Source organism: Triturus cristatus, chromosome 2_2 (genome assembly GCF_964204655.1).
Source record: "Triturus cristatus chromosome 2_2, aTriCri1.1, whole genome shotgun sequence".
Lineage (NCBI taxonomy): Eukaryota > Metazoa > Chordata > Amphibia > Caudata > Salamandridae > Triturus > Triturus cristatus.
In genome coordinates this window covers 1,141,621,687-1,141,641,596 of record NC_140582.1, presented here as the reverse complement: position 1 = coordinate 1,141,641,596, position 19,910 = coordinate 1,141,621,687, and the positions used below count along the sequence as shown (strand labels likewise).

Below are 19,910 nucleotides of genomic sequence, written 5' to 3'. Positions count from 1 at the left end.
TCAAACCTCAGGGAGTCAAGTAGTAGGCTTTTTTTCCTTTCAGCACTGAATCGGAGTGCTCCGATGCTCCTAGATAAGTTTTGAAAGCATCATACCAGACTTCCCACCTAACGGGTGGATCTCAAGGGTTATCCAGGAACGCAGGAGGAGGATGGATAAACTGCATGGTACATATGGAGATGTACAAGAATCACAGAAATTACAACCTAGCAACAATGTGAAAAGTTGAATTAGAAAAAACAATGAAAAACACCTAATTGCAGAGGGCACTATACATAATAACATGAGCAGAAAATATGCAGCTGAAAACGTTCTCCCAACATATTAAAAACTTGGGTGAGACACTGTGTACCATATAGGTAAAATGCGTGAAAGCAGTGGAGGAACAAGCTGTTAAAACAACTCAAAAGTTGGTAGATTTTGTGGATAAATTCTGTGGTTAGTTGAAAGAAAAGCAGGGATGCAATGCCCCAAGCAGAAATAATACGATAGATTGGATTATGTAAAAAAAAATTAAAAAAACAATGTAGTGTTTACAGCGATTGTCACTAGGAGAAAGAGTGTAAAGATACGCCGAACAAACAAAAAAACGCGATCTGAAAAGTCGGAGAACTATAGAGCTTGGTGACATCACCGGCGTGCGGGGCATACAGCGGTGTGTCCGTAGCGATGCAAAATTGTCTTGAAATCCTTTTCCAAGCCTTGACTAGGAGTATCGAGGCAAAGTGCAAGGAAGTAATGGCTCTGAAGCGAAGCCAAGGTGACACGCACTCGCACAATCACCGGGAAAAGAAGCGGGAGGCACAGAGAAGACCGGATCACAACAGCGGTCGTAGAGGTGCAGACAACTCTGATAATGTGGGGACATACGACCTGAACAACGTCGTGGGATTTGTGAGGGACAGACACCGATCTCCACCTCCGGATGCACTGCACAACGAGCAGAGGCACGCAACGTAGTCTTGGTCCACGGAACTCCACCGCTAGTGAGGGACTCGCAGGTGTGCCCGAGCAAGCAGGCCACACCAGAGCTTTTTCCACAGTTCGCGTCTCCTGCAGGAGACGCGAACTGTGGAAGGAGCAGATCACAGCAGCAGCCAGGAGAGTGCAAGCAAGCTAAAAATGAGTCGGTGGAGTCACGGAGAGTAGTTGCACACAAGGTCACTGTGTAGCCAGATCGTCGCCAGTAAAATGTAGAAATTACTCAGACACTGTTGTTGAAACATCTTGTAGTTTAATACTTAAGGCTACACAGTTCAGGAGCAGGCAGCTCCTCGCAACAAGGCTCCATCTGTATTACAGTTCAAAACACAACATTCCACCTTACATCATAACATGTCCTGGAAGATTTGCAATAGAATGAAGTTACCAGACGCAGCCATGGCAACATTAAGAGAATAATAGTAAATAACATTAAGAGAATAATAGTAAATACCACACATTTTTCCTTCTGTGTCAGCAGCTATCTGTGTGGGAACGACCTGGTGCCAAATCCTGTTAAGTGGTTTGTGGGTATCCTACGAGGCAATATTCTAGAGGCACCTAGGTTATCTTGGAGAAACCATGCCTCGATATTGTGCTGGTCAGTGTAGTTAGGTGCATAATTGTAGAGAAGTGTGGGGGATATTCACTAGTAACGATTTGCCTTTTTTTTCAGATCACAATCGGGGCAGCAGCGTCCAAAGATGTTCTTCCTGCTCTAGAACATTTTCTGCTTATTCGAAAACGGAGTCTGTGTACCAACTTCCTTGCGGCCACTTAATGTGTCGTGCCTGTCTCTCAGAAAAGCAGCGCAATGCCACAGTTGTGTGCATGAATTGTAAAAGATCAGCCGCTTCTCGCGATATCCAGAGAGTCCATTTCTAATTTACTTTTATGTGCCACAGAGACAAGCAGACGGGCCAGTAACAGAGGACAAAGATATAGTTCTTACGCCAATACTATGAGACGGCAGCGGATGTGTTCTGTAAAATCACGTTTATGCTCGAAGACAACACTGTTGGGGGCTTAGCGGACGGTTAGAAACCACATGCTTTGTTTGTGTTAACTGTTTAATTATGTTAGCAAAACTTACATCATGCACATAATCCTATGAATAAACAATGTGTTATTTTGTTACTTCAAGTAAAGCTTTTAGCCTGAAGTAGTAGCATGGCTTTTTAAAATCATATGTGGCTGTCAATGTTTGCCACCCATCTCCGAGATTGAAAACGCATGTTTACAGGGGGAATCCATCTCCCCATTGGCTGCACCCTTTCTGTTTGTACTTCACAAGTTTCCACTCCACTTCAGGTTAGGGCGGGTCACTCAGAGGTTGGTAATCTGGGGGAGGGTCTGGGAACAGTACAGCACATAACATGTTTCTCCTCTTAGTTTCATTTCACATCACATCATTATACACAGATGCCAAAATAAACTTTATTTTAGTTTTAACATTTTTATTTATTGGGTTCACCAGTGGTAGGTTACGTTATAACAACACTGGGCCCAGCTTCCTTTCAGGGATGAAAATAGTGCAGTCTTTGGGGAAAAATAGCAAATCCTAATTGTTAGAATCAAACTGTGGACAATGAAGGCCACAGTTGGAAACTGCAACTGGGAAATTCGCCAGTATGAGTTTTCTCATTGTTTGGTTGATATTTCGTTGGGTATACATAGGTGCTTTCATCTGAGGGGTACAGTAGTGGCCATTGGGTAGGTAGATGCAACTTCTTAGGTATTTATGAATTTTTCTTATTGGTTTTCAGTCAAGATCTGTACATTTAGCTAATATTTAATGGCATGCAAAGGCTGTGAAAGAAGTGTGCAAATTGGACCTGAATAACACTCTTATTATCTGAGGGCAGTGAGGGTAATGAGTTTGATGAAACCCCCAAACATTATGGTACAATTGCAGCTTAATCTCGATTGACTCATATCAGACGCTTTTTCACCAGTAAATCCTACTGATTCATGGTTATGAGTGCACATGAAAATTTGACATTTTACTTAGTTTGGTGCGTACGCCAAGAGTTTTATGGCTCCCAAGAAAAGAGTAACTTTATGAGTATCTGAATTGTACTTCTTAAAAAGTTACTATTTGCTTTGTAGGTCGGCCCTATTATAGTTACACATGGAGCTCACAAAGGAGGGGTGAGCAATTGATTCAGAAGTTATGTTATGCACAATAGTTTTGTGCCCAGATGACATACTTTGTGAGATGTCCTGCCATTAACTTTACTCCTTTTTACGTCACTGGAGTATTTTGCCAAAAAAGAACTTAGACTTTAGAAAAACAGGGTTGGGTGCATGCCATAGTTTGTCTTGTGTTTGTTTGCATTGTTGCTTTTTGGAGTTTGCAGCAGCTTCAGTTCTTGTGCTCGAATTCTTAGACCTTAGCGAGCAACCTCCTTGTTGTACTGTTGTTGTCCTAGAACTCCTACAAATAAGGTGTGACCTGCTGAAGTTCTTAATCTTTGTGAATAGCACTGTGATCAGTGGAAGTCAGATGTTAAGTGGCTTAAAACAAATATCTGCTTCAGGGGTACATGAACCAGTCTAATACCCATCTTAGTAATGAGCTGTACAAAGAAATACATATTTCAGACCTTCCATTGTAGGGGTTATAAGAGCTTTTCATTTGGTCGGTGTAACTTTATGCCTTAATAAATTTTGGTAAAAGTCTCCTTTTGTCTTAAATTATTTGTTGCATTATTATACTAATTTCACAATGCATGATATACATTGATTTTTTGATTGCCCTGTACAATGACTTAACTACATCGAAGTGTTTTACAACGAAAGGGTGCACATCCAATGAGACAAACGTGTACTACCTGGTGGACCTTTTCTTATAATCCATTAAAGCATTGATTGTAAGGTTTACATAACCAAAACAGGGCTGAACAAAGTGACCGAAAGTATAAAGGAATGTAAAGACTAAAAAAAAAAAAAAAAAAACAATTATCCTGTAAGTTACAACATATACCATTTGCTAAATATATGAATGTACCATTACTAGCAAGCCCAGGGGATATGAAGCCTAACCACTAAAATTCATTGCAAGCACGAATTCCATTTTGGATCTACAGGTGCCGCTTTATGGCTGAGACAGCTTAGTAAAAGCGATATCAAAGAACACAGCAAAGATGTAGCAAAAGTAAAAAGACACAAGACTATGGAAGCCTTAAGCTTACTCCTTTCACCCTCCCCTCTACCCCCATTTATTCCGAAGGATAAGTAGGACCTTAGTTAATATTAAGTCCAAGGTTACAGAACTATATCAAAAAGTCGAACACTTTTGTCAGAGTGCGCTTAGCTCTTCTGGTAGGGTCTATTTCAGAAGATGTCCAAGAGCCCTTCATACAGTAATGAAAACTTCACATCACTTGATAAAGCTTTACATTATTTCCCCAAAATTCAACAAGATTCTACTAGTAAATAACAACATATCTGCAAGACCAAAGAAATGGAGAACAGCAGCCATGAGGTGATCTAAACAAAAAACAATGGGCAGCTGTGGTGGTAAAGAGGAGTAGATACTTGATAAAAACTGATTCCCACATTATTTTATAAATTCAGGACTATACATAAAAAGGAAAACCAGTAGAAAATTATTGATAAAATATGCCTTAGTGTCTGTCTATAACTTCTATTGTTTAGAACTCGCATGAAAACCTCTATGTTCTCTTGTTGCAGGGATTCTGCCCAAAAACAGAACTATGAGCATGATTGTAGGACCTTGGTGTAGAGGGATAGAGTCATCCTACCACTCTAGTACCCATGAACCCAGGACCGACTAGCTATAGTGTCTCACAGAGAAACAAATGATTAGACACCCCAGAACACAACACTCCCAGAAATTCAAGGAATTGTGGTTACAAGACACACCCTTTCGCTCGCACTCTTGTACTTGTCCACAATAAGATCTGACAGAGACATGAAACAGTTTAAAATATTTATTTTAACTAATGTGCCCTAACTTGCAGTGTACGTGCCACAACAAGCAGGAAAATGCATAGTACAAATACAGTCAGCATAGCAGCTAGTCCATAAATCATGAAGGGAAATGTCATCATGGAAAGACAATAGAGCCTAACCCCCCTCCCCTTGCTAAGAAGCAGTAATTATTATATATTAGAAGGTCTCTGGGCTTTGTCAGCAGACCCCATACCACAACCTATAGATGGTAAATCGCCATCATAGGTGCTGTCTCGCTCTTCTCCATTGAAAGGTCCCTCTCCAAGTGCGTGCTACCTATTCCTGTATTCTAATAAGACCAAAGTACGTTGTCCAAAAAAACGCTGCATCCGTATGTTTTGTCTATGGGCTAAGGCTAGGCCAGAACAAAATATCAAGGGGCATTGTTGTTCGATCTTGCTCACAATGTTCAGTCAAAATCCCAGGACCTTGCAGAGAGTGAACACAGTGATGAGTTCTCGGGTGAAAACAGCCATAGAAATTATTGCAAAAATAAAGTTGTGTTGTGACGTGCTCAAAGCAGCAGGTAAGCTCCAGCGTGCTCATGCTAACTTAGAGAAAAACGACAATGTCCCTATAGGTCATGTGACACTCTTCAAGAAAAATATATCTGAAAATGTCAGCCAGACAAAGAACAATCACGATCTGCTGTTAAACTTCACTGGTCCCGAATATGAGCACTTGTACAATAATAAATTGGAGATCTACAACAGATCACTTATAAAACTGTCCTCATATTGAGCAGATGTGTCTGGATAGACTTTTTCGGTAATCAGCATTCAGGGGAATCCTATGTCCTGATGGATCATCTAAAACTGTTTAGAAGTGCACTTGCATTGATAAGGTCTATAGCACAAAAAGTAATGTTGCACTGCCATCAGTAAACTGAAACAAAGAGTGTGAGCATTCCTGATAGAGTACTTCAGGATGTTTGGATTCATATTCTTAATCCTTGATGTTTTAATCAACATGGAGGGTTAATGTAGGTATACAAGAAAGAATGTGCAACACTTCCAATCCTACAGATGAATAAGTGTGATTTAAAAAACTAAATAAATTCTTTCAGGTCATCCTGAATCTGTTCCAAAATCATTTGTACCGTAAAAACAGTGCTAATCAAGTGCAAGGCAGCAACATTATGTTTAAGAAGAATGGATCAGATCTGTGACCCATATCGCAAAATATACTTAACATACAATGCTCGCAATTATGGAGCCACTCTCTAAAGCTGGCTCCTATGTTTATTATGCATAGATAAGCATACTGAGCAGCAAAGAAACAGGCATGCAGAGCCTAGCACATTGTTCAACTATATTAAGGTCCACACATGCATTCCACACTCCTACATTTCATTCACCTTGAATTCTACAAACGTTGCCTGGATCGTTTTTGGATTCACTCAAGGTACATTGTTCTGCCTTCTTGTGGGTGGGTCTGGAATTCATCCCCCTCTCTGGCGTTGTCGGCCGTTTGATGGTAAGTCCATCCTTTTGTGAGGTCAGACGTATGCCCCAGATAACCTCTGTATGTCCAGATCTTCAGATTATTTTTTCCGCCATTCGGTCAGCAAACAAACTTAGGAGATCCAGAACATTTACAGCAGAACTGAGAAGTGGTCGACAGTGCATTGAAGAAATAACCAGAAAACAGGATGAAAATCACACATTCAACCATGAATTTTGAAGAAAGATTGAAAAACTAGGAAGAAACACAAATCTATCAGCTGATTTACCATTATGGGAACCTGGCCAAGTGTGCATGATAATGCACAGCAGGAGAGAGGAGGGTGTTCAGGGGGCGTTTGAGGGAGATGGAGAAAATCCCCTTTTGGGTTTTGCCCATAGTGCTACCACAAATACTTGCAAAAGGACACCCACAGGGTCTATAATCTCTATTTGCTGAAAGGCAATAGCGCAGAGGGGAGCGAATCGTATGCAGAATTCCAACCCAAAACATTCAAAGTCTGGGAGAATTAGAACAAGCATTGGCATAGCCAATAGGTCTCACCTTTGGGACCTTATAAGTGTTTAGTTATCCAGCACAATATCCTTGGTGCAACAACATCAAGTGTTGCATGGCTGAACACTTATAAGGTCCCAAAGGCGAGACCTATTGGCTATGCCAATGCTTGTTTACTGATGCAAATGTGCTTAATTCCTCACACCCAGTAGTTGGTTTGGATCAAATGGAAATCAAAATTACATATGAGAATGAAAAGATGGAACCACTGCACAATCGCCCAGCAGTGAGCGAAAAGAGCCAATCACCGTTAAGTACAAAAACTTTTGTGCAGATAATAGGACCAAAGATGAGGGAAAAAAGGACACAAAATCCTACCAGAGTGAACAGACGTAATCCCAACCATTCAGCCCTGAGAAACACCAATACCGTGAATCGTGGAATCAAAGGAGGAAGGAGGCTGATCCTCTAAGAGGACTTCACAATGTTACAACCAGTGATCATATTCATAGACCATATACATCAACCGCATTTCTCATTTTCCAATAATGTTGAGAATATATACATTAGATCAAGAGGTTTAGAATTATCTTTCGATTGCTGTTAATGCAAGTCTAAAGAGCAAAGGACATTTACACTGATGTTATATTGCCGGGTTCATAGCGATGTTGCGATTTCACCACAAGTGAGGTGTGCCCAACAACCAACACCTACACTGCCTGCAAATGCTAATTGCGCACAAAATGTAAACTGACAACTTATTTAAATGTTATTCTTTCAAGCCACAGGAGAGTAGCTACAATATAAGGAATATAATGCATGGTCAACTAAGTAATTGATAAAAAATTGTAAACAACCCCCAAAACGGCGCGTGACAAACTGTTTCCTTACCCAGAGATTATCCTAATGTGTGGCCGCGTTGATGTTAATTTCACTACGGTCACGTATTCAACCTTCAGCCTTTTCTGGAGTGTTTTTAGCCAGCAGAGCTCGGCATTCTGGGACTTGTAGTTTAGATTGTCCCCATTATAAGCGTTGGCTCCAAAGTCTCAGGACTTTAAGTGCTGTTGACCTATAGTTCAGGACTGAGTGCTGGCAAGGGGCAACACAGTATGACTGACTGCTCCTCAGCCCTGCAAGCCTTGCAGAGGTAGGTCAGAAAGACATGCATGACATGAAAAACAGAGTACACAAAGTATGTACTAAGCAGTATCATGCATTTATAAAATTCTACTGAAAAGGCAGCTGTACGCAGTGCGTTTCAGGATGATCTGATTAGTCATTGGTTCATGGAAAACAGACACATAATACCGAAAAGGTCCGGTCCGGGTCACCGCCAGCTGTTCTCAGAGGCTCCAGGCCGCAGACGTTCCAATGTTTAGAGGAAGGGATGTGGTCACTAGTGATGGAGTAAAACAAATAATTTTCAAGGCACAGATTAAGAGCATGAATAGTGCGATTGTAACGTATTTTATAGCGCTAAATACAGCACGTTTACCCTTTCTAAGCGCCCAGAATAACAGATGTTACTATTTCATATGGCCCTCAAGATGAACAGCAAACCTATCAAACCGGAGAAACTATGGGAGGGGGGGGGGCATTTAAAAAAGAAGGAAAGCAGTAGGTGAAGAGATAGTAGAGCGCCACACACTATGGGGGTAGCAGAGAAGAGTTAAACCGAGATTGAGGAGGGAAGTGGAGAACAATGTAGAAACCGCTGCTGGGTCGGTCGGGCTTAACTGGAGGGGGGCAGGGGATTGGGCGGGGGCAGTCGCGGTGTGTGCCGAGACCCGAAGCCCATATTGACGAAACAACACGAATGTGGGAGCAGGAAAGGGAAGCTAGTGAGCCGAGATTAGCTAAAGAGAAGTGAGAGCAGCTGCGATTACCAGCATTATGAGCCCAAAACGGGAGGGAAGGGAAACAGTAAGGGTGAGAGAAGAGGAAGAACCGAACCAGTACTTCTGAGGATTTCAGTAATAAAAGAGGGGAACTTGCTGTTCATAGAGACCCCCAACCCTCCCCAAGAGATATAGACCAGAGAGGGTTTTGGAGACAGGATAAATGGCGCTAAGGCAGATGAACGGACAGATGGAGTCAGAAGAACAAAGAACCAATGCTTAACGGTGCAAACAGGTCAGGGGAATACCCAAAACCCCTGTATAAGGTGTGGGCAGAAGCCCATACCAGAACAATTGTAAGCAAATCCTGTGCACACGTGACAATATAGTTAATGAGATCACAGAAAAGATAACCGGGTTCAATGAGCAATGGAAATATGATGTTTTAATTCAAACGATGTCTTTCATCAGTACAAAGAGCGCCAGCCGACACGTGTTTCGTCAACAGTAGAACAACTGTGACTCTTCAGGGCCAAATGAGCAATGTCATAAGGAAATGATCGAAAGCCGTCGGGAACAAAAGTAAAGTGGTCTCCCATGGGTCGGTGCGACCAGGAAACCAAAGGGCTGTGTATGTCGGTGCGTTGTAGCTGAACTTTCTTCCCAAGAGATACCAGGCACTACCAACCAGATAGCGTCACATTATCCCCAACCTCCTCACGCTCCGCATCCACACGCTGACAGGGCCCAAGGTGACAAGCGTGCACGCCTCCCTCTAAAAGGGGAGGGGAGAGAGGAGGAGGCCTGCGCCGGTTTCCCTTGCGGGAGCGAGCAAGAACCAAATGGTTTCAAAGCTCGCTCCCGCAAGGGAATCGCCAAACGTGCACGCGTTGCCATTCAAAGCAGTGCAACGGGTGCACGTTTTTGCCTGCAAAGCTGAAGCGATTACTAAAGGTCTTTTTCCTATGCAGCGCATACGCGCTGCTTAGGCGAGACCTAAAAAGCCCCTCTCCGGGACCTTGGCCTGTCCAGTGACAAGGAGGAAATCCTAAAGACACTGAGCTGGCACAAGGGGAAGGATCTTTCATGGAAAAGGGCGGCATTGCCCTGAAGAAATAAGAGCCTTGAAAAGAAACATCAAAAAAGCAACACAAGTAACCCACAAGTTCAAGTGCAAAAGGTAAACTCTCAGACTCCGAAAATCGATCGAGACCGAGGTAGGGATAAGGAGTCTAAAGAAAAAGAGGCCTGACTCTGAAGAGAAAGACACCAGTCATGCTTTGCCTAACAACATGTAATTGAAGTCGAGAGAAAGAAGCATTGACTCGAGGCCAAAATTGCAGCACTCTTAAATAAGAAACAAAACTTCAAGTAGTTCTTCATGAAATTTCAAATCCCTACAAAACCAGAGGAGGGAAAAGGTAGGAAGAGTAACATGCTGAGCTTAAAGCCCCAACAATGCCACAGCCCGCAACTAAGATCAAGAGCTTTTCTATGAAGAAGAGGACCATTATGAACAGGCCTCCTTCTTGGACCTCAGAATCATAAGACGACTCTGGCAAGACCTTGATACCGACTCTCCTGAAGAGAGTGTGAATCGTACCCCTTGAGGCCTTTTCCACCTGACGACATTACAGGCTGCAATGCACTCATGAAAAGAGCAGCGAGCACTTATGTGGTGCAACTGGAAGCCAAGTAGACTGAATCGTGCTTCTATCTGGAGAAAGCGATGCCATCCTTAAAGAAAAATCAGAATCTGCCTGAGCTCTAGAGTATTCTGGATCAGAGGAAAGAAGTTTTAAAAAACCTGTTTCATCTAACGCAGTGACACCAAGGGTCGAAAACGGAAACAAACACTCCTCTGAAGACTACACCTACTTCAAGGACAATACAGTGGTGGACTCCATCATTGCGCCAACAGCCAGAAAGAGGGCCTACGTCAATGGGCTGTCTCTTCTATTGGAAAATAAGAGTGTGGAAATAGTTGATCGGATGGTAGAAAGAGCACCAGCCATGCAGTGGAGGATAACGAATTCAAATGTCCTAAACAAGAATGGCCATTGGCAGTGAGAAGAGATGGAACCGTGTATTCAACACCTTCCTGAATAATACATGAAAGGGTTAAAGAAGAGTGTTGGACCTGGGGGCCTCTAGTTGGCTGAGGTAGGTACCTTAGGCCAAATAAGGACCCTTGCTTCTAAGTCAGGGAAAGGAAGGACACCTTCTCAGATAGCCCCTGCTAACCCCCTCGGTAGCTTGGTACGAGCAGCCAGGCTTATCTTCAAGGCAAATGTGTAAAGTATTTGCAACCACGCTCTCAGTAACCCAATGATAACACCACAAATGGACTCCACACGGGTTTCATAAAAAAACAAGAATATGTTTATATAAAAAGATATACGATGAGACCACACGATAAAAATCCAACATATGCGTATTTGTAATATTTCACCTGGCCGGTTATTAGGCCAGCAAGCCCCTGTAGCTTCTTGCAGTATTAATGAGCAATTCTCGATGATCCCATGCAGTCCTAATGCAATGCTTTGCAGTTCGTAATGCAAGACTCAGGCACTTCGTAATGTAAAAATAATGCAGTTCGTTATGCAAAATTATTGCAATGCATAATGCAACAATCAGGCAGTTCGTAATGCCAAAATAATGTAATGCGTAATGCAGCAATTAGGCAGTTTGTAATGCAAAAAGAATGCAATTTGGAATGCAACAATCAGGCAGTTCGTTATACAAAAATAATGCAATGCATAATGCAACAATCAGGCAGTTCGTAATGCCAAAATAATGTAATGCGTAATGCAGCAATCAGGCAGTTCGTTATACAAAAATAATGCAATGCATAATGCAACAATCAGGCAGTTCGTAATGCAAAAATAATGTAATGCGTAATGCAGCAATCAGGCAGTTTGTAATGCAAAAAGAATGCAATTTGGAATGCAACAATCAGGCAATTCGTTATACAAAAATAATGCAACAATCAGGCAGTTCGTAATGCTACAATCAGGCAGTTCGTAATACCAAAATAATGTACTCCGGCACCGATCGCGGTGCTCTGGACGGTCTCTATGCCACTCTTACTGACTCGCGGTCAGCTACTGCCAAAATATGCCCCCAACGCGGTCTTTGATGGAAAACAAAGTGTAGCTCCACACTCCGGCCCCGGTACTGCCACTCCTCGGCAAGTACGGGCTGCAATACGGACTTCAGCGGAGGCTCGTGCTGCAAAGTGGGGAAAGGCCAAGAGCGTTTCTCTCGTAGCCCGCATCCCGCCCCAGGCGCGACACACGCATGCACGCTTGCTGAGCATTACCTGGGGGGTGCGATCTCACTCTCGTCTCCTCTGAAAGTGTGATTTCTAAACACACAATGCAAAAACCACCTTCACAAAAAGATTTGTTATTAAATTGTGAGTTCAGGCACACTAAACTTAACCTCTCCATCTTAAGCCTATGGGAAGATAGGCTGGAAACATATTACACAGCCTCCCCATTCTGTCCTATGGACACGATGGCCTTTCAACAGTGAAAAACGAAATGGAGAGAATTGCACTGTCAGGAAATGGTACACAGCTTATTACATGTCCTACCTTTCACATACACTGCAGCCTGCCCAGGGGGGTACCTTGGACCTACCATAGGGGTGTCTGATGTGCATAAAAAGGGAAGGGTGAGGCCTGGCAAGTGGGTGCACCTGTCAGTACAGCAAGGCAGTTTAACAAACTGTGCGCAGGCACTGCAGTGGCAGGCCTGAGTTCTCTCTTTAAGGCTACCGGTGTGGGTGGCACAATTAGTGCTGCAGGCCCACTAGTAGCATTTGTGTTAACAGCCCTGGCACACATAGTGCACTTTACTAGGGACTTTACTAGTAAATCAAATATACCAATTATGGACAACCAATTACCATTACACTTTATACAGGGAGCACTTGCACTTTGACACTGATTAGCAGTGGCAAAGTGCCCAAAGCATCTAAGTTGGTAAAACGAAATCCATCACAGCATCAAAAGTAGAGGTGGTAGAGGCAAAAAGTCTGGGGTAATCACGTCAAGAAATGCCAGGTCTAACAAAGAGGGAAAGATCATAGTCAGTACCTTCTTAAAGACTCCACTGTCCGCTATGGACACAGCAAGCAGGCAAATGTGCATGGGTGACACCCTTAGAATAAATGATTGACTGGGGTGTCTGGGTTTAAGCAAGAGGTTTAGACAACTTTTAAAGGGAACAACCTCTTTGGCACGGCAGTAGATGAAGCAATGGATTTATTCAAAAGGGAAAACCGCAAAGGCAATAAGGTACTTCAATTTCAGTGGTCATTTAGAAAAGAAACTGCACCTGCCAGGAGAACCCTGGGAATAGAAGGTTTCCAAACAAGAACGCTTCCTAGCCCATGCTTCCAAAATATCATTAATTTCACTGGCCAGTCCGCAAAGTACAATGCCAGCATTTTAGAGAAAGAGGCAAGACCTCAGAAGAGTTGGGGCCCAGAACCAAGTATCTTTTTGCTAAAAGGACCACACCATAGAACACCAGCAGGGGTAAGAATAGAGGAATTTCTCTTAGAGTGAAGAGCAATCACCTCAGATAAATGGATACAGAACGCAATACTGTAAACAACTTTTTCAGGATATGTCCAAAAGTAAGTTGACAAACCAAGCTAACCTGCTTGCAACAAGAAGTGGAAGAGCTGTTAATGTAAGCAATAAAAAATGTGCCAAAAAAATCAACTAACGGGAATTCTGGAATTAAGATTTTTGACTAAGTTCATCAAAACTCAGAAGCTCAAAATGTCCACACTGCAATAAGACTTCCCACCCCTGAGAAATGAAGACTATGTAGAGATCAAAGACTTGAAGGACACTTACCTGCATGTGCCAATGAAAAACAAGCACAAGAAATTCTTCAGATTTGTTACGGACAAGGTGCATGATCAGTTCAGAGTATTGCCTTTTGAGATAAAGTTGGTATCCAGTTTTTTTACAAAATGTCTTGCAATGGTGGCAGCACATTTGAGAAGGTAAGGGATACACGTGGGCCCCTACCTAGATGATTGGTGAAAGTGAAGTTGGTCACAAAACGCCAGTAAACTAGGCGCACAGTACTGGTAATACTCCCAAAATTGTGTTTCTTCCTGAACCTAGAGAAATCATCTCCTGTCCCAGACTGAGAAAAGACATTTCAGGGAGCAAGACTAAATTCAAGGGAGGCCAAAGCATTTCCCATACCATAAAGGGTCCGTTCATTGACAAAGCAACTCATCTATACCAGAAGGAACAATCTTTGATAGTGAGGAGTGTAGTGAAATTGTTGGGCATGATGGCATTCTTCATACCCCTGATTCCCCACGTTTAAACTCCATCTGTGTCCAATGCAGGAGTGTCTCCAACATCAATAGTCACAAGCATCTAGGAGTTGAGAGGATCTAGTGAGACACAGAGAGTACAAAGGGAAATGTAATTTTGCGGTATGGAGAACATTACAATAGGCAGACCCTTTAACCGGCCAATTACTACGGATGCCTCCCACATGAGGTGGGGGCACATCTGGGAAAGCTGCACCAGCGGCCTGGAGCCCAGGAGATGCATTAAAACGCACAAATGTGTTGGAACTCAAAACATTCTTCCTAGTTATGACAACTTTTCAGACACAAGTCAAAAGGAAAACAGTTCAAATGCAGACCAACAATACAACAACAATGTTTTATATAAACAAAGAGGGAGCATCTGGATCACAGGATCTCCCCAAGCTAGCCCGGAGCATATGGAAATGTGCTGTTCAGAGGAACAAACCCCTAATATCTCTGCACCTCACAGGCTTCCAAAATACAGAAGCAAACATATGAAGCAGACAAGCGGGCACCTCACATGAAGGTGTTTCAAGAGTAGCCCATCCGACAAAAAGATCTATTTACAACACAAGAGAATGCAAAATGCCAAAGCTTACATCCAGGTACCCACACCTCTGGTCACGGAAGAATTCCCTATCAATAGTTTGATCAGGGAAAATTGCAAACGCTTTTCCCCCAATTCTACTTATACCATTAGTGCTAAGCAAGGGCAAACAGCCGTACATGACACAAATATTATTAGTCCCACAATGGGCCAGGTAGACATGGGTCTGTGACCTGTAGTAGATGGCATGGGGCAAGATGATGAGTAGTAGTAGTAGTTTTGTATTGTTTGATTAATTAAAATCATTGCAAGAAAACAAGTTAAGAGATCAAAAGACAAACAATGAAATACTTTTAGGGATGATTTTCTAAAACAAACCATCAACACTGCACGGGTAACTTAAAGTCTGCCTATTTCATTTAAAGTGTGGTTTTACGTCCTGGATCCCTTGAAAGAATGAATAGATAGACCAAGATTGGAAACAAAAATAGGTCTATCGATCATTATCGACCTGGAACGTCTAAATGATTATCAGGGGCCTGACTATTCATTTCTTCCATTGCCATCATTATAAACTTTAAAGATGTGAGATTAGCTGTCAGCAGGGTTTCCAAGTGCATATATTTTAGGATCTAAATATCTGTTTAAGCCAAAATGTATCAGCTTACTGAGTTTGGGGTGTATGCAAACAATATGAGTTACTTATTCAGGAACAGACCTACATAGACTGCATGATCTGTCTCGACCACTCCTTATTCTGCTGTAGCAATAGGCCTTTAATGAAATCGGACCAAACCTATAGCGCATCAATTGTCTTTTTTTTTTATTACTAAAGCAACTATTTTTGTTTCAGATATAGCGAGGTGGTCAACGGATTGTAAAGTACAGTTTCAAGTATGAAATTTGATTTATTGCTGTGCCTCCCATGTTGAGGGCACCTGGTATCAATGTATGTTGTTTATGCGGACGTTTGCCTTGTAACTTACTCTGGAGTGCCCTGTTCTAAATTTCTTCTGATTCTAAATCCAGTAGAGACAAATTCGGATAGAATTTACTTGAAGATTTCCTTTCGTTATGATATACCATGGCAAATTTTTAAGGTGTTGGGCCGAGCATTGTTGCGCTTGGAACAGTAGTAGATTGGGCCATGTACTGGCGTCCCTCCAGTCATAACTAGGCTTGCGGAGTAGAATCTGGGAGTCTTAAAAATACTGATATATGCTACACTGGATATTAGCGAGCCATTTGGAAAGGGTGAGTCTAAAGGAAACAATTCTGTAAAGCAGCAAAGGTGTTGGTATGCACTCAGTGACTCTGCAGAGCTTGTTTATATCTGTCCCGGTTAGCTTCTTCCACAATCTCATAAAGGTAATGCTATGGGAAAGGATGATATTTTTGATTGATTTAATTTTTTATGTGGTCTAGTGCAGCCTCTCTCATCAAAGCACACCCCAAGGTAATTATAGGATGGAACTTTTTCAATTCTTTCATTATCAAGCAGCCTTTGGCACTTCTTGTTTAACCTACGGCCAAAGATGATCTCAGTTTTGTCTGTGTTGATCTTTATTACTGGAGCATTATACAGCTAAATCATCCAGCGATATTTGTAACACTATTGCAGTTTGATCTAGTAATATGGCATCCTCAGCATATTGCAAGATATTTACCCTCTGACCGGCAAGCTTTTGGGGACAGACGCTAGCAGAAGCAATGCATCTGTCATATGTGCCAGATAAAGGTTGAATAATACATCCCTCTTTCAGCCCTTTATTTGTGGCAATTTTACTTGAGGTAACCCACTTTGGAAGTCAGTTTGATCTTGATCCATGTTTTAGTATAAAGGCAGTTAATGGCTGTGAACAACAAGGGTGGGATATCCCATTTTGTTAAGTTTTGCATGGTTGATGTTTTCGAAGGTGGAGGTAAAATCTATAAAGGCTGTATATAATAGTCTGTTCTTTTCTTCCAGAACTTGATCTACAAATATTGCTAGGGACAGTAAGTTGTTGTTTATCCTGCTGCCTTTCTGGAATCCAGTTTGAAATGATGGAATGAGGTGCTTTTCGACAGTCCACCACTCCCGTACTTTAAGTAGGAGTTTCACATAAAACTTTTCTTCCACATTCTTGAGAGCTAACATACGAAAGCATCCAGGTGCATTATTAGATCCATTTTTCTGAACGGGGTCCAACAGTAAGCCCAGCCTGCTATCAGGAACTACATTTGTAACTAGACAGGATTTGTAGAAAGGCAGGGGTATATTAGCCCATTGTATCAAAGTTTATTTAAAGATGGCAGCTGGAATACTGTTAGGTCCTGAGGCGGGAAGATTTAATAATGGCCTCAAAGTCAGGTACAAAGTAATTAAAATACCTAGGTCAAGGGCTGGAGCAAACCTTTCTTGAAGAATTTGGGATTCGAGTCAAGTCAAATTGACTTTATTGGGTTACAAGTCCCATAAAGGTTTGACGAAAAATGTATTACAAAAATAAAATTAACCTATCATAATTACTGAGGCATAGATAAAAAAACAGATAATACTAGCAATCAATAAAAAGTACATACATATTAAAAGGAGATATAAGCCCTGGTGTCAGGTACCCTAGACATCCAACTCTTAACATCACTTATACAGTATGGACCGTGTTACTCATTTATAGGGAACGGTTACTCAAGATTGCTTAAATTTCAACAGTTCATAGCGTTTGCTTATGGACATTGCAACTCTAATAAAATTAATAACAGCAGTGCAAATAGTTAACGTATTTGGATTTGGATTTGGATTTGGATATGGATTTATAGAGCGCATAGCTACCCTTGGGCATCCCAGCGCTGAGAGGACTTAGTTTATTCCCAGTGGGGTCGGAGCAGGAAAATGTTTAGGGGAAGAGCCAGGTTTTTAATTTTTTCCGGAATGCTAGTAAATTCTGCTCACTCCTCATGGGTAATGGGAGGGAGTTCCATAGTTTAGGCGCGTTATAGGCGAACCTGCGGCCACCCGATCTTGCCTTTTTTATTCTCGGGATGGATGCCAGTACAAGTGAATCAGATCTTAGTTGACTACTAGCTTTGTGAGGTTTCATCAAGGAGCGGAGTATTGGGGGGCCTTTACCTTGCAGAATTTTGTGCGATATACAGAGCGTTTTGAACGTAATGCGCTCTTTTACTGGGAGCCAATGTAGGCTCTTGAGGGCAGGTTTCGCCGAATTCCGTGCTTTAGTTCCCGTGAGGACTCTAGCTGCGGCGTTTTGGGCCACCTGGAGTTTTTGAGTGACTGATGCAGGGGCTCCCAAGTATAGGATGTTACCATAATCAAGTCTTGAGTTGACCAGTCCCTGCATCAGTAGCTTCCTGGAATGGAAAGGGATCAGGTGGAGGATCTTACGGGCCATACGGATTAGGCCGAAGCAGGTCCCTGATGTTTTCCTGGCCTGGGTTTTGAAGTTAAGGTCCTGGTCAAGCCAGATGCCTAGACTTTTGACTTCTGTTTTGGGAGTAGGGTAGGTGCCCATGCAGGCAGGCCAGGAAAGGTTGACGGGTAATTTATGTTGATTGCCCAGTAGGAGGATTTCGGACTTGTCGCCGTTAAGCTTGAGTCTAGAGTCCGACATCCATTGTGAGATCCCTTCTAGGCACCTGGCCAAGTTTCCTAGGCTAGAGTCGGAGTGGTTAATGGACACGACCAACTGGGTGTCGTCAGCGTACATCACTGACTTGACACCAAAGGGAGTGATGATGTCTTCGAGAGGTGCCATATAGACATTAAAAAGTGTGGGGCTAAGGGAGGAGCCCTGAGGGACCCCACACTGCATCGGTAGGGGTTTGGACGTGGAGAAGCCGTCTGAAACCTGGAATGATCTTCCCTCGAGGAAGGATTTAATCCATGCGAGGGCCGAGTCAGTGATTCCCAGTTGGCTCAGCCGGTGGACCAAGATGGAATGGTCCACCGTGTCGAAGGCGGCACTTAGATCGAGGAGGATCACTGCCACTGATCCTCCTGCGTCTATGATGGCTCTAGCCTCTTCGACAACTGCGAGCAAGGCGGTGTCGGTGCCTTGACCCGGTCTAAAGCCAGTCTGGGAGTCGCGTAGTAGGTGATTGGACTCCAAAAAGGAGGATAGCTGTTTGTTAGCTATTCGTTCAGCCACTTTACTAATCCCTGGGAGGAGGGAAATCGGCCTGAAGTTGGAGGGGTCTAGGGGGTCCAGGTGGGGTTTCTTCAGGAGGGCCTTGACCGTAGCCTTTTTCCAATTGGCTGGCACGGTGCCACTCCTGAAGGAGGCGTTTATTAGATAGGTGAAGGGTTGGGCAATGGTGGGGGCGACCAGTTTCATCTTACTGATGGGGGCAGGGTCCGCTGGTGAGCCACTTTTAACAGCTTTCAGGGTTTCTAAGAAAGCTTCCGTGGAGATCTGATCAAAGGCTCGCAGGCAGGGAGCCTCCGGCCGAAGGGGGGGTGCGATAGGATGGAGAGAAGCAGAGGGTGCGGGGAGTGAGGTGAGTATTTTGTCGATTTTTGCGGAAAAGAAGTTGGCCATTTGATTACATCTCACACCTTCAGGGTCAGGAGGGGGGGAGGGTCCTGGATTTTGGTAAGGAGCCGAACTATGCGGTATGTTTCCTTCGCTGAGTTAGCAGCTGCCGCAATCTTTCCTTCAAAGAAGGTGGCCTGGGTGGATTTAATTGCGGCTTTGTAGAGCTTGATAGCGCTTCTGTATTCGATTTTGGAGGCTATGGACCAATTTTTCCTCCAGGCGCGTTCTAATTTTTTGCAGCTCTTTTTTGGGGAACGGAGTTCCTGGGTGTACCAGGGATAGTTGGTCGATTTGTTCCTGCTAGGCATTGGTTTGGGTGGCAGAATGGTATCAAGGGATTGATGGATCCAATCCTGTAGCTGAGTTTCTGCTAAGGACGGGTCTTCGTCCAGGAGGGGGGAGGTGGAGGATAGAACCTGAGCCCAGGCGCTTTTGTCCAGTTTTCTCCACGGGCGATCTGGGGGTTGGGGAGGGGGCTTACCCATAGGTTCTGTGGATAGCAGTAGCTCGAATGGAACCAAGAAGTGGTCTGACCATGGAGTGGGGATAGGGGGCCTAGCTGTGAGACGGGGGAGGTTGGAGAACACAGGATCCAGCAGGTGACCTTTGATGTGAGTCGGGAGGTTGTTGAGTAGTTCGAGGCTAAGTGAACCTAGGTCGGCTTTGAGGTCCATTGCCGGTTTGTTGGAGGGGTCGTCAAGATGGAGATTTAAATCT

General features: G+C 43.2%; 1 protein-coding gene across 1 annotated transcript in view; it reads left to right on the top strand.

Annotated features, from left to right (window-relative positions):
- Nucleotides 1-3,663, top strand: part of UBOX5 (U-box domain containing 5) — a 175,467-nt gene extending 171,804 nt beyond the window's left edge. The window contains exon 5 of the mRNA XM_085642681.1: nt 1,658-3,663. Coding sequence (XP_085498807.1) covers nt 1,658-1,866 — 209 coding nt within the window. The 3' untranslated portion in view covers nt 1,867-3,663. The remainder of the gene's footprint in view (nt 1-1,657) is intronic.
- Nucleotides 3,664-19,910: the final 16,247 nt, after the last annotated feature.